This window comes from Corvus kubaryi, unplaced genomic scaffold (genome assembly GCF_017639235.1).
Source record: "Corvus kubaryi isolate FWS band 111438036 unplaced genomic scaffold, C.kubaryi_AGA036_p1.0 37284, whole genome shotgun sequence".
Lineage (NCBI taxonomy): Eukaryota > Metazoa > Chordata > Aves > Passeriformes > Corvidae > Corvus > Corvus kubaryi.
This window is the reverse complement of record NW_024581088.1, coordinates 8854139-8869112: the sequence shown is the minus strand read 5'-3', so window position 1 is coordinate 8869112 and position 14974 is coordinate 8854139. Positions and strand designations below refer to the sequence as shown.

Genomic DNA, 14974 nt, shown 5'->3' with positions numbered 1-14974 from the left:
TCCTAACATCAGCTGCCAACTCACTTGTCACTCTCCTGGCAGCTTGCCTGGGAAGACAAAAGAGGAGAAACCAGCAGAAAGGTGTGGGAATGCCAACCTATGGATCTTTCAGGAAGAGCGGGAGCTGTCTCTTCCTTTTGCTCTTGCCCTCATGTATCACTGAGGATCTTGTGCTGCTCTGAGCTCTCCCTGCTCCTCAAGAAGTCTCTCCCATCAGGGCTCATCCTGCTTTGCAGGTGGGTCACTGTGGAGCAGGTAGCAAACTGCAGCAGCTTCCCACAGCCTGGAGGAGAAGGATGCAGAGGAGCAGGATTTTAGCCCTTGTCTGTAGGTACATGCAGCAGTAACCAGGCTGAGTAGTGCAGAAGCACCTTCATAACCCAGCTGGTCACCTTCTCAACTGTCCTCCCTCTGATTTCCATCGAGAGAGAGATGAAATCAAAGGATGGGTTGAGATTTGGTGTTAACAGAAGGAGTTGGTTGAACACTAAGTGTGGGTCTGCTGCAGATCTGGTGCAAATCCTCACCAGCTTTTTGCCTTGGACAAGACACTTCACATGTCCATGACTCCAGAGCTCCATCAGTGCAGTGAGGATAGAGATGCCTCACATTGCTGCTGTGGACTTCAATCAGCTCATGTCTGTAAAGGGCTGGGAAGGTAGAAAAAGCAGGCTGTGAAAATAGAGAAAGGCACATATTTCATCACTTACTGACCCATGCTGTGATCAGTGTGAACTTTGGGAGGGTATCCACTGCTGATAATGGGTCAGCACCCCTCAGGCTGTGTATGGAAGGGGAAAGGTGAGTGGAATACCTCCTCTGAAAGCTGAAGCCTTCCAGATGTGCCAGGTTAGGGCGACTGACTGCCCTGGAGACTTGACAGTGTATTATATTGTAATTACATTATATTGAATATATTATATTATATTGTAAACCAAGAACTTTGTCAGAGACAGAGCTCTGTATTTCACTTCCATTTTCACCAAATCCAGCTGATGGCAGCGAGTGCCAACTTCTTTGGCATAAGATGAGGCTTGCAGTACTGCAGGTGTAAAGACAGAAAGGAGCTGTTTATAGAGATGCCATCACTGAGTTAATATTCATCCAAAGAGATTTCTCCCAGCTCTTGCTCCAGACCAATAAATCTCCCTAATGAGTGTAAGATAGATGCCATCTCAGAGCAGCGATTGTACGCAGCAATAATGAGTAACATGAGCACTGACCCAACTCACCCCATCCCACCACCCTCCTCTCCCTGTCATTAACACTCTGTGTTTCCCTGCCTGTCGTGGGATTCTCTCCACCACTAACACCCTTTATTCTCAGGATTTGGGCATGTGGTGACTCAGAGCAGCAGAGAAAACCCGGTGATAAGACAGTGAACTCCCGTGCCCTTTCCACTTCCATCCCCTAACAGCTCTTGAGCTGTTCCTCTTTACCAGACAGACAGAAGAAGTTCTCTGCTGCTCAGATGTACCTGGAGAGCTGCTCTTGCCGAGGGAGTGGACTGGAGCTGGCTGCCAGCACCATTCCTCAGGCTGGGGAGCACAGGGAAGGGCTCACATCTGTCTGCTGCTTAACAAATGGGCAGAGATAAGTGTGGAGCTGCATTACCCTCACTTCAAAAAAGAGGTGTCTTTGTTGGCTCATAACAAGTAGGAGGGTTTTCACTTCCCCCAAACCACTTACATTATAACCAAGCTCGGCTGAACTGAATTATCTTTGAAAAAACTCAGTTTTCCTCCTTGGGTTCTCTGCTGCCCACTCCCCACAGTGAAATGACAGCAAAGAGTTCAGCAGAAAAGGGCACTGGAGGTTTGTTTGTTGGTAGCTGATTTCTATCTTGCTGCTGCTTTCAAAATCAGTGTTTATGTTTCTACATTGGACTCAAAATTGTGGAATTTATAATCCTTCTAATAATCCTAAAATAACTATTTTAATTTATTTATGCCTTTATGTTACTCATGCTTTAACCCCTGTTTGTGCTCCTTGGATTCTCTTCAGTCCTTAAATAGATTTTGCAGAGATTTAACAAAACTTGCAAAGTCTTTCTCAAACTTCAGCACAAATTAATGAACCTTTCTAACTGGGAATGTGAAGATTTGTGCATGTGCAGGGCTGGGGTCCAACATGTGGACAAAAACTGGGCGGTAGAGTGGACAGTGAGACTTTGTCAAGTGCTCAACTGGTCCTGACATGCACTTAATGGCAAGAGATAAATAGATTCTTTTAATGCCTTAACTGTTAGGGCATAGCTGACACGTAGGTTTATATAGAAATCAGGGCTGATAGGCTGCAGTGGTATGGAGGAAGTGTGTGCTCGTGGTGCACAGACCACTTTGGGGAGCTGATATTCCCAGAATCTTTGTTTTGTACCTGCCTCATTGCCTTGCAAAGCAGGGATGGTGACACTAACCCTGGCTCTGGCTACTGGCAGAGGCAGAAAATGACCCAGAGATTGGTCATACCACAAACATCAAGCTGGAGGGTGCTAAAAACATGAGGAGCAATCTGGCACTCGCAGGAAAGGGGGATTAGATGAGGCTTTTCCACCTCCGACTCCGACTGGGTGCCAAGGGCTGTCGGACAGTGGGTGGGAGAAGAACCAGGTCTGGAAAGTGACCCCCCCAAAAATCTCCTTTCCTTGTGACCTAAGTGATAACTCCAGTCGTCCAGCTAGTTGGCTTGATTGGGAAAACAGCTTTTCCCCTTGTTATCCAATTATTCAGACGACCCATGTCTATCTCAAGCGGAGTCTGCTGTACATAAGCTGTCAGCCCAGATACACATTTAATTCCAAGGAAGGCGTAAATTGGCAAAGATGCAAAAAGATGCTTTTGCTGTTTCAGTTTCTGTCAAACTCTCACTGAAAAGAAGAAATTATGAAAGTCTAGACACAAATGTTAGTGGTCAGTGCCCTCTTTTGCTTGCAAAGCTTTGTTTTCAAGCAGCTACAACATTTACATTTGCAGTGCAGTTCCTAAGTGTGTGCTGGAGCTTCATATTGCATTCCCCCCCCAAAAAACCACCCTAGGACTGTGATTTATGAAACTCTGCTTCAGACAAATATCTCTGACAGGATTCCACTCAAACTGGACAGGAGGAAATTGCCAGCCTAGGCTAGAAATCTTTCCCTCCAAAGATACTGTAATTAGTAAATCCTCTGATTCACCTATTCCTTCAGCAAATACGCTTTTTAAGCTTTCCAATGTATTTTGATCACTTCTAGGCTTAATATTTAAAATCAGTCTATAATAGGGGAGCAAGCCATTACAGCTTGAGCAGCAGGATGGTTTTGGAAATGCATCTTTCTTCCAAAACTCCTGCAAACCTCCGAGTCTGTCAGCTCTCGCCCGTGGGAAGCCCGTGGCACAGTGAGGTGCACCTCTGGCCCTTGGAGGAAACTGTCTGGATTCCTTCCAAATTTCATGAACAAACTCAGAATGCACTGAAGGAAGCTCATATGTTGAAGCAAACTCTTTAACCTGATTAATGGGATGTAAGTAAGTGGAGCTAATTAGACGTGCTGTTAGGGGATGGCCGGGAGGAAACCCTGCACTGGGGCTCCAGGCACTTTGGATCCTGGTCCCCAGCCAAAGCTGTGTTGTTACACCAGCCCGAGCCTAACTTGGGTCTGGACACCTTTGAGCTTTGCAGAGGGATGGTTTTGAAATCTTCCTGTGAAATTTGGGGGTTGGAGAAGGGAAGTCACACGTTTTCTGGCATGCCTGGCTGAGGTGGGAAGCGGAGGGAGGAGGGCAAGCCAGTGGCTCTATGCAAGGACCAGCCTTCCTGGGGTTTTTTCCAGAGGAGAAAATATGCATACTCACAAGCCGTGTTCAAAGATCAGCAGCCACCTGGACACAGATGTAGCTGTACATTCAGTTTCAGGAATAGGATTAGCCCTTTATTGAGTCAGAGCTTCCAGTGGTACCTTCCCCTCCCTCTCTCCTTCCCTCCCTCCCTTCTTTCATTTCTTCCTTTCTTCCTCTCTTCCTCTTCCTTTTAATTTTTCCAAGGCAATTTTCTCCTTCTCTCTCCTCAGTTGGTTTTCATCCTAACTCAGACATGGGCTACAGGAACACAGAGCAAATGATTTTTCCCCTGAAGAGCATTTCTGCCAGGAGATTTCTGCATAGGTTCAGTGCAAAACCAGCTTGGGCGGCAAACCCACTGGTGGATCAAATAACATCGATGCTAAAAGCAGCCTTTGAACTTTCAGAATATTCATCCCAGGGTCAGAGATTAAATTACCCCCTCCAATAAGTCTGAGAGCTCAGTGCAGTTCTTCCTACAAAAGGTTTATTTGGATGGGCCTGGTTGAAAAGAAAGGAAAATTCAGGCTCTTTAGGAGCCACCATTTCTGAAGTGCTGGATAAGAGGAGCACTGGCCTTGCACACATTTTAGGATATCAAGCACTTCAGTGTGGGTTTCTTGCTCTCTCCTGTCCAAGGGTCTCCCTGAGCAGCCCCATCACACAGCCCTGGGCAGGCCCAACAAAGGCATTTTTAATTTCCCAGTAATTTCCCTTGTCTCCAAATCCAATCTTGCCACCAGCCCTGGGAGTTTTTACTGGAATTTCTTCCAGGTCATACATTATTTAAGGAGGAGGGGTGTGACTGCTGATACCATGAATATTTCTAGTGTGAATTCAGGTTCTTGCTGTTTGTAGAAAAATTGTAAAGGGAGCACTGCTGCCACAAGACAACTCTGACTTTCTGCCATTTGATAACAACTTGATCAACTGCATTTGCTTTTTATCAGTTGTGGTGTGGGGAGATTCCTTTTCTTTTTCTTCTTATTAAATCAAGGTATTTTTTTAAGAAATATTTTATTTTCGATACAGACACAGCCGGTGAAGTAGCAGTAAAAAACATCACCACAAAGAGGCACATGGCTTTGAAATGTTTTGGTATGTAACATAACTGTATTGTTATCAGGTCTTAACTTTTGCACAAAGAGTATTTTCCCTTGTTCTAAAAGCAAACCCTCTCTCATCTTTCCAAGAGCCACATACCTAACGTGGCCATAGGGGGACACACCAAAAAATATCAAAGTGTCTCAAGTCATTTCACAAATAACATTGTTCTGTTGCTCTCCTTAAATGAACAAGAGTTTCTTTGATTTTTTTTTTTTTTAAGTCAAATTTAGGATTCTGCTGTTCGGAGCAGAGAGGTCACAAGGCCCTAATGTATTTAGCATTGACTGCCCTCTCTTGTAGTGCGTCTATTAGTCAGTAATTTGATTTGTACCTATTCATTTGCAGTCCCTGCAGGAGCTCTGAGCTGGCCCCAAGTATAATTGGTGCTGTCTCTATTTTTACATCATTAGATTAGCCCCGACTCCTGGCCACTTGTTGTCTGCGCTTGTCTGTCCATTTATACAACCTAATGTAACACAAAATTCATTACTGATCACATTACTTTCAACTCTGAAGCCAGCTTTGTGATAAACATTTTGTTAACCCTTCCCTGCCAGCGCACAGACCTGGGGGATAAATGCACTTTCCCTTGGCAGGAAAAATCAATATCATAATAAAACAAAGTGCAGTCACATTTCTGGATTTGTCATTCCTCCCAGAGAAAGAAATGGGGAGGAACATATAGGAGATGACTAAATGGTGTCTGCATGCAGGCATCTCACTCTGCTCGATATGAAATGAGCTCAGCAGTGTCCTTTCTACTGGAATATAAAGAAGTGACACGAGATAGGGCCAGCACTCAATTTAAAACTTAATTTCTTACTCATTGTTCTGCAAGTGTTTTAGCTCTTCTGGTCAGGCTGTAATCAGGTTATGACATTATTGGAACTGGACATTTTTCTTCCCATGCTTTGTCTCAAAAGCAGTGAACAGAGACACAGTTCCCTTTTTCCATAGAGATTTGTTGCTGTGTTGGGGTTTTTCTTTTGTTTGCTTGGGGTTGTGGTTTTTCCTCCTAATGATTAAGCAAATTAACTGCAGCACTCCAGAATATCACAGGAAAATTCAAAGCTCTGTCCTGTCTAGCTTGGCTTTGCTCACATTTGATTGTCTGCTGAGTCCCTCCTAAAGCATGAAGCTGTTTGCATCCCTGAGGGTTCTGCTGTTGATTCCAGGGGGAACAAGAGGAGAGCCATGGTAGGTATTGCAGCCAGGGCTGAGCATCCTCCCAGCTCTGCTTGCAGCATCCTGCCCAGGAGGCGATTCCTGCTACCCAAATATGTTTTGGTGCACGCAAAAGCTGTTGGGTTTTTAACAAGTTTTCTAAATTCATTTTCTGTTTGTACAGCTTGGCTTGGAAATCTGTTATTTTGGGTTTTCTAAATATTTAGAAATATTTCTCAGTGTTTATTAAATCTTCCCTTTAAAAGTCCGAGGCCTGAAGCCTGCCCCACACCGAGTGGTCCCACACTGGGAAGGGGGCAGGAGACAACAGGATTTTTCCATCTGTAATTCCTATAATTACCTTGTCATTCCTTTTAGGAGTCTTTCTATGGTGTTTTTGTGTAGGCTATGACTTATGGCAAGCATATCTCTCTCAGTAAGTATAAGAGCCCTCATCTCCCAGCATCTGAACCAGGACTGGTATTTTTACAGCTGTTTTGTGAGCCAAAACCTCTTGCAGCTGCTGAGGTGGTGGCAGAATAAAGACAAGACAGTTCCTGTCCCTCCTCCCAAGCCCAGCAGCCCCAGAGAGCCATTGAGTATTTGCTGATTTTTGGGATGTGCAGCACAGGCCGTCACAAAGCCCTCATAAACTATGCATTGCCCTCTCCAGGGGAGATGGGGGAGGAGGCTGTGGGATGGAAACCCATTTGTGCAATAAATTGTTAAGCAGTCAAACTGTTAAATGAACACTTATTAGAGGGGTAGGATGAAGTATGAGTCACCAAACAGCAAAATCCACATCAACACAGCAAAGCCTCTGCAGTAAATGGGAAGTCAAGAGCCAAAGCAATGCAAACGTTCCAGTGTGAGCCAACCCTCTGGTCCTGCAGCTTCCAGCCCTCTCAGCCTCTCTTCCAACACATGATCTGCTGCTGGTGCTTTGCACAGCAGGCACAGGTCCTTTGGGGAGCTCCAAAGTGCCACCTCTGCCAGCTCCAGGTCCTTCTCCCTTCGGATGTTGTATTGTTCCCTGTCATTGTGGTGTGGCCTGCAGCTGTGCCCTCACCTCCCAGCACCCCTGCACCTTTCTCTGACAGAATTTCCCACAAAGAGTCACCTGATTTTCCCAGTAATCCTGCCTTGCTCTCCTTGGTGGAGTCTGAGAGGATCAGGCCTTGCTGGACAGTGATGGTGTTGGATTTTTGATGTTCATAGTGTGCCTCAGGGGTATGGTCAGGATGAAAGAGAGGGCCAGAGAAAAAGAGAAACAAACCCAAAGGGGATTTTGGCTGGGAGAGGATCTCGGTGATCAGTGGAGACTCCCTGGAGCATCCCCATGGGATCAGCTCCACTGGCTGCCCCCAGAGGAAGGAGGGTTGTGCCCAGGTCCCTGGCAGTGCTGGGAATACTTAGTCCTCCTTGAAGTATATATCCTAATTTGTGGTATGAAAAGATTAGCTTTCCTTCCATTCCTAGCCTGTTGTCTCCCCACCATGGATAATACATAAAACAGTAGACTTTTATTCATTAACATTTATGGGAAAATGTTAATATTAAACTGTAAGTGAAAAGCCCGATCTTATTGAATTCTTCTGCTGTGTTATTGGGAGCCTAATTTCATTTTGCATTTAAATAAAAACCAGATGATGTTCAGGACGGTCAGGCAAGCATTCTGTAAGTGAGAATTTATCTTGCGATCTGGGTAAACAATGTCTCATCATTTAACAGTTATTATAAATAATGGGGTTTTAAGCACTTTGCTGGGAGTTCATATTGGCTCCACACGGGTTGCACGAAGGGAGAGAGAATTTCAGTGACATCTTCCAGGCATCCGGTGAGGAGGAATCATATCCTGAGCTCACTTCTCAAGCTGCAGCAGTTTTCATCCTCCTCTAGTTATTATTGCTCAATATCGTGTGTACCATCCACTGACCAAAAAAATGAAGAGAAAGGAAAATGACAAATTGGTTGGAAGCGTTTTGAAGATGAAGAAACCCTGTTTGCAGCTTCCCCATGAAAGGGGAAAGGGTTCAGGGCCGTGCAGAGGTTCATGCAGGTAGCTGAGCCTCCAAAAGGGAGATTCTTTCAGTAAAAATGGGGCTGTGTAAAAGTTGTGCATTCACAGAGGATGAAAAAGATGTTGAGGGAAAACATAAAGACAAAAAGATCATAAAGCAGCTGCTTTTTTCTGTGTTTCTGCTGGTGCCCTCTGAAATGACATCTGGTGGTTTTGTGCTTGGGAACATGTGAGGTAATGTATAAAAAGAGTAAAAACTGCTAAAAAAAAGGTAAATAGGTTTTCCCTCACTCCTGTTGCTTCTGTTCTGCTTTTCAGTGCTGTTCCTTCACTGAGGTAGCAGCACTTTGGTGCTCTCTGGCTTTGCTCTGTGTTCCTCAGACATCACCGAGAGCCTCGGAGATCCCTCCGAGGCATTTCCCACCACAGGCAGGGAGCAGCTTCCCTTCAATCTGTCCTGCATCCTGGGGAAGGGGGAATTAGTTTTCTATGCAGACAGGGGGTGAATTTTAGTAGCAACTATGTGCTGTTGTGGAGAGATCCTGAATTTGGGAGCTCGTGAGGCTGGCTGGTGACATGTCACCTCCCTGAGTCCACCTCAGGACATGAACTGCTTGCTGCCTTTTTCTGTGTGACCCATTTTATCCCATTTTCCAAAAAGACCCCCGCAGCTAAAACACCATCTTCTTTATTTATTTATTTATTTATTTATTTATTTTGGATATTTATTTGTTATTCCCTTGGTCATTGACTTTCTCAGTAACTGCCCAACACATGAACTTTGTGTTTACACCAAAATTTGATGGTGTTGTGAAAGACAAAGGGTCAGTATCACTTCTCTGACTCTTTCCAAAGATGTTTTTCTGGGAAGGCTGCAGGCAGGAAGGTGCTGGTGGGGTCAGCAGCCAGGACCTGCCCTGCTGCCTCTGCTCCAGCTCAGTGGGGATCCAGGAGCCAGAGGGGCTGGGGATGGAGAGATCTGGTTGGGATGAGTGCCGTGGAAATGGTGGCAGTTTCCTAAAAAGATTCCAATGCCCTGTGTTGTGGAGGATGCTTGGATGCTGTGCTGGAATTCTCCACAGCATTCCCATGGATGGCATCTCCCATCTATTCCCACATGCTACAGCTATTCCCACTGGGTGCTCCCACCTTGTCAGGTGGAAATGGCATTTAGAAGCATAAATCAAGAGACAAATTAACCCTGCAGCCTCCTTCCCTCATCTGCAGCCATGGAGGCAGCAGTGGGAGGTGAATTGTGCAGGGACAGATCCCTAATCTGAAATTTGGGGGTGCTTTTTTGCCTCTACTAAGGGCTACTTTTATCCACACCCTTTGGTGTGAACTCTTTTGGTAAGAACTCTTTTGATAATATCATGCCAGGACTGTGTTGTCTTTTTGGTTTATCTTTTGAAAAGATGGCTAGTCACCCATCAAAATATGAGCAAAAGGTCTGCACAAGAGCACAACACGAGGAGCAGGTAGTGATGTGAACTTCACTGCCAGGTGCCCGTATCCAAGGCAGAATCTGTCCAGCCTGAGATGACTTAAATTGCCTTTTCTGGGGGATGTGACCAGAAGAATGCCTTGGTTTGCCATTAGGTCTTTCAGATTTCACACAGGGTTACCTTCCACCAGCTCCTCCACCAGCTGCAGCTCATCCACACGTTTGTGAGTGCAGCTACAAAGATGAAATGTAAGAGAATCAGTGCTTAGAACAATTTTTAAAATACGACTTTCAAAAAGGAAAAATGTTGAATTTACTATTCCAGCTGCCTTCTGTATTGAGGAGCACAAATGTGAATTGCTGTGTTCAACAGCTCCATTAACAAAGGGACGAATTAAGCTTTGAATGTCATTTTTATCAAGGCTCTTTCATATTTACATCTAACATCAGAATTTGGAGCTGTATAAATAAGAGAGAGTGTATTAAGAGCCTCAAGCAGCCCTGCAAGAGAGTGAGGCCATGAGACAGAGCTGCTGCTTTTCCAGGCTGGGTTAATACTCAGTCAAGGTAGAACTGTGATTTTAAGTGAATGACTGTGAGCTCCGAGTGCTTTGTAAAATTAGGGCTGTGTTTACAAAACTGGTCTGCTTGAAGCAGCCATGTCAACATAATCTTTAAAATAATTGAGTGAATAGACTAAATAAATTGCACTCGGAACTGGGATTATTTGGTTGGGTTTGGAGTTCTCAGTGACACTGAGCTACTGCCAGGGAAGTGGGAGGAGGAGACTCTGGTCCTGATCTCCACCTGAGCTCTCCCAACTCGAGAGCCTTGAACTGTTTAGATGAGCAGACAGGGCTGAGGCTGTGGTGACATCATTTCGTGAGCTTCAACAAAACTCCCCTGATTTGGACCAGCTGAGCATCTGCTCCCCCCCAAACTTCTTAACTTTTCCTTTGAATCAAACCCAAATTCCAGTCTGGTCTAGCTTCCTCCTCAGCATCAATCTGCACCGGGGGAGCAGCCCAGAGCCTCTCACTGGCCTGAAAGGCCACTCTGTGTCAGAAGTACTAGAAGTTGTGCCAGAATGACTTTGCTTTGTAATATTATACTTCTGCAATGAGCTCTGCAGTGTGTTTGTGTCAGCAGCACAGAGAGCACACGTGTGAGATGCACAGAGGCACACTCAGCACTGGAGTCCACCCCAGGGCTTGTCTTCCTACCTGAGAGGCTTTAAGGAAGCCCAGTGCTGAGGTGGCATCACAGAGAGGAGAGAATTAGGCCTTAGATGGGAAAGGAGCTGAAATTTGGAGGATCAGGTGTGAAATTCTCATGCAGAGTGTCAGCAGTCACTGCCCAGACCCTGAGGTCATCACCAGGTTTGTGGGTTTGACCTTCAGGCAGCTTTTCCTTACCCAGTTTTTCTGCTGGGATTGTTTGGCTGAGCCCAAGGAGGAGGAGAGGGGACCCCCAGCCCTCCCTGAGGGCTCCTGACCATCCCTGTCTCTGCTTCAGCCACCTCTGGGACAGGACCCCCCTGTCCTGAGACTCGAGTGGCTCCAGCTCTGGAGGGAAGAGGGATGCCCAGATCCACACCTGCTTTGGATAGAAAATGTTCCAGGAATAGGAGCATTGCCTCCAACATTTCTGAGCAATATCCCCAGAGTTCAGTGGGTGCAGGACGTGGTAGGTGTCATAAACACGCATTTTACTCTGAATTTGTAATTTCCTTCGTGCAGTAGAGGCTGACAGAGGGGTCAGTGTTGAGCAATCGGAGGCACTCCTATAACCCTGGGAATGAGAGACCAAACCCAGGAATTTTAATACAGTGTTTTCTCTGCAAATGCTTTTGGTCTGATATACACAGATGTGCTGCTTGCATAACTGGAGATGCAAGATAGTTCTGCCTAAATGCATTAAAAAACTTGTCTACACACACTGGTTGGCACAGGAAAGCATGTATTCCACATAGGATATCTTACAGGAATCTATAGTAGCAGCATAGTGAAACTTTCAGGATGGGGTAAGAGAGAATTCCTTTAAACCCAAGCAACCATCGCTGCATGTTCAGTGAAAAACCTCATCTGTAAATCTTGCACAAGGAGCTGTAGGCTTGCAGGATGTGATGGGCTACAGAAATGATTTTCTATTTGACTGTCATAGCTTTTGAAATTTTCACATGCTGGCTAAAATCAGCAACTCATCCTTCTGAAGAGCCATTTATGTAGGAAAACATCCTAAACCTCTTTACAAAAATATACAGCTCTAGGAAAATTGAGATTATTTTTTTAAAGCACTGGAAGTCGTTGTGAAAGTGCCTATCTTGAGGAATATTCTCCCTCTAAATGCCAGTCCTTTATCTGGTGCACTTTTAACCTTCCATAAAATGCTGAGAGTCAAGTCTGGCAAGATGCCAGAGTCTTGGATCTCCCACTCCATGGGCTGGAGTCACATGGAGCTTTCTGGGTTCTCTTTTTAAAGGAGTAAACAACCTGTTTAGAAGTTTGTGCAGGAAAACGTTCTGTCCTTTTCTCAGCAATCTCTTTGTGCCTGAAGCAGACCCAGACATTTCTGTGAGCTCAGGTGTCCGCCCTGTTTTGTAAGTGTTAAGTTGTTTGGCATCTCCGCAGTGAAATCAGGCACTAGAAATGAGATTTGGGGTCTCAGAGGGACTCTGATGTTCAGAAGGCTCAGTCTTCATTTCCCCTGGATCTCTCCTGCCTCCTGTGCCTCCCCATCTCCTTGCTGGATCCTGCCACCTTTGTTCCAAGATGCCAGGTTTCATCTTCAGGTGCATGGCATGAGCCAACTCTGTGTGGATTCAGCACTGGAGTTACTGTAAGGTAGTTTGACAGGAACTAATATTTTACATAGGCCATTGAATCCTGATTTCACAGAAGTTGCTCAGGCAGTGTTTCCCAGTCTTCTTGACTTGCAAATTTAATGGAGGTGCTTTTGTGGTGCCTCAGCATCTTCCAGGTTGTGACAGGATGAGACAGTTCTAACACAGGAATTGATTTTCAATGTTCAAATGCTGTCGTTTTAATTTTTTTTAATTTCCTCATTTGAAAATAGTTTAAAATCTGTTTTCTGAAACTGCTGAGTTTATGAAAAAAGGAAAAAGAAGCATTTCTGAGGAGCAGGTCTGTCACAGCCACCCAGAGCACGGCAGGAAGTTGGTCCCACTGCACTGGTTGTCAGTGCAGGTGAACAGGCACAAGGCTTGGGGCAGAGAGCAGCTTTAATTGACTTTTAAACATTATCATAACCATATGAAATTGTAATCATAGCAATATATAAAACTGAGAACTGTCTTTTTGCTTGTGCTCCCTTTGGAAAGGAGCAACGCACATTTGCCCGGAAATTTCAGCCATCTCAAATTAAAGCCAGCTTGGAAAATTAAGATTTTTAATGAGGACTTGGTGCTTTCGTTTTGCTGGAATTTAATATTAACAATCTTTGTTCATCCAAATACCCAAAAGCACAGGTTCCCCCGGGGGTGCAGTGCCCCCCTGTGCCCTCCCTGCCAGCGGGTCCCTGGAACTGCCAGCAGGGCTGGAGCCCCTCGCTCCGAGCAGCCGCCGAGGGTGCTGGAGATGGATTATAATTAGAGCTCCCTCATTAGCATAATTGCATTTCATAACAAAAAATAAAGGGAAATACTCAAGAAAAACCTCCAAGTGCAGCAGCAGCGATGTAATTTCCAGGCATCCTGGTATTTCTGCATCCCAGTGTATTTTCCAAACTCACGTCAGCTTTTGAGCTCTTCTCCACCTTGTGTGTCCCAGGCAGCAGCAGCAGCTGCCCTGGGCACCAGTGGTGATGCTCAGAGTGAGTGTTCCTGCAGAAACAGTGCCAAAAGCATCCAGCAGAGTTTGGGATGTTGTCTAAATCCTGAAAGATGGAGTGTTTCCATGTACAAGTGCCCTGTTCGAGCTCCTCCCGGGGAGCACATCCCGCTCCCTTCAGCAGCAATCAGTGAAATTAAAATGTTTAACTCACCCATTCACTGGGGAGCGTTGTGTAAATTACAAACAGTTTAAGAGATCCTTAAGACTTCCATTGTGTTAATACAAATTGCCTTTTAGCGTTCCCTTTAAATAGGGCCCTTTTGAGTGAGAATCCAGATGGCAGAAGCTCCATAATTATTATTCATTACAGTTAATAAGTAACACTCGGGAAGCCCCAGTCAGTTCTGCAAGTCCCCCGTGATGGGCATTGTGTAGATGTAAGGGTGAAAAAATAGTCCTTGCCACAGAATCTGTCAGGATTTCAGTCAAAGACAAGGAGGTATGAAGGGCCCTTATGTGTGCCTGCCCCAGATCATGGACCAGGCTGGCATTCCCAGAGCCCTGTCTGCAGGGAATCTTCTCCAAAAGGGAGGGAATTGTCTTGGATTTTAAAGTGAGGCTTGAATTTTTGCCTTTTAGCTGTTTATTCAGAAGCCCCCGTGGATGGGGAGGGGTAGGTTTGGTGAGCAGCACCTTGTGTCTCTCCCCATGCCTGGAAAATGCCTGTCCCACATCCTCATTTCGGGAAGGGGCCGAGTGCATTCCTGCGTTTGTGGCCCCCTCGGCGCACGGCAGAGCCTGAGAAGTTCCCCAAAATAATTGCTGTGAATGACAGAAATGAAATCGAGGCGATTCGAGCTCTGCTGGCCATTACCCCACTTCCTGCATTCCTACTTGTTAATTGTCTTAATTCCTAACGAGTCTTCGGGCGTCTGATGGACTTTCTGATGCGTGCTCACTCCGATGCTTCCTTCCCTCCCCTCCCGGGCCTCATCCCTCACCAGAGACCTTGTTCCTTTAAAAATGCCATCCTTAAAAATCAGAAATACTCAGCCCAGCAAAAGGAAAAGGGAACTTGACATTAGTTGAGCTTGAAAGGCTCGGTGCTGTGAAAAGTGACTGACGTGTGAAAAGAGGCTACAATTAGTTCTTTCCCCGAGCACTCTCCCATTCAGTCCAGGGTCACTCCTTCAGCGAGCTGCAGCTTTGAGGGTAATGTGTTGTGACAGTTTGAGATGATGAAGAATAATTCTTGTATTCAGAGTTGCTGCCGCTTCCCCGCTGCCCTGACACATCAGGCTGCTGTCATTGTATCAGTTATCCCGGCCACGGCTCCGCCGAAGCCCGGGCAGCCCCTCTGTAGGTAAGAGGAAGGGGTCGGCTCTTCCAGAAAATGATTTGGGGAGGGTATTTTGAAACTGTGCTCAAGAGGGGAAGGCAAACAGAGAGGAAGGAAAAACCATTAGAAGAAATAATGCACTGGAGAGGAGATTTTTGAGTAGACGTAAAGGAGATACCAGGGCTTCGAGTGGGCCACTACAGGAGAGCACGGCTGAGAAAGGCAGCATAATTTATGAGTGTTCCGGGCAAAAGAGGGCTATATAGATTTTCTTCAGGCATTGAATTAATGTGC

General features: G+C 45.7%; 1 protein-coding gene across 1 annotated transcript in view; it reads left to right on the top strand.

The window, feature by feature from the left end:
- The window catches only part of BCAS3 (BCAS3 microtubule associated cell migration factor), a 299898-nt gene that overhangs the window by 279198 nt on the left and 5726 nt on the right, over positions 1–14974 (top strand). Inside the window, 1 exon segment of the mRNA XM_042026416.1 lies at positions 4848–4913. Coding sequence (XP_041882350.1) covers positions 4848–4913 — 66 coding nt within the window.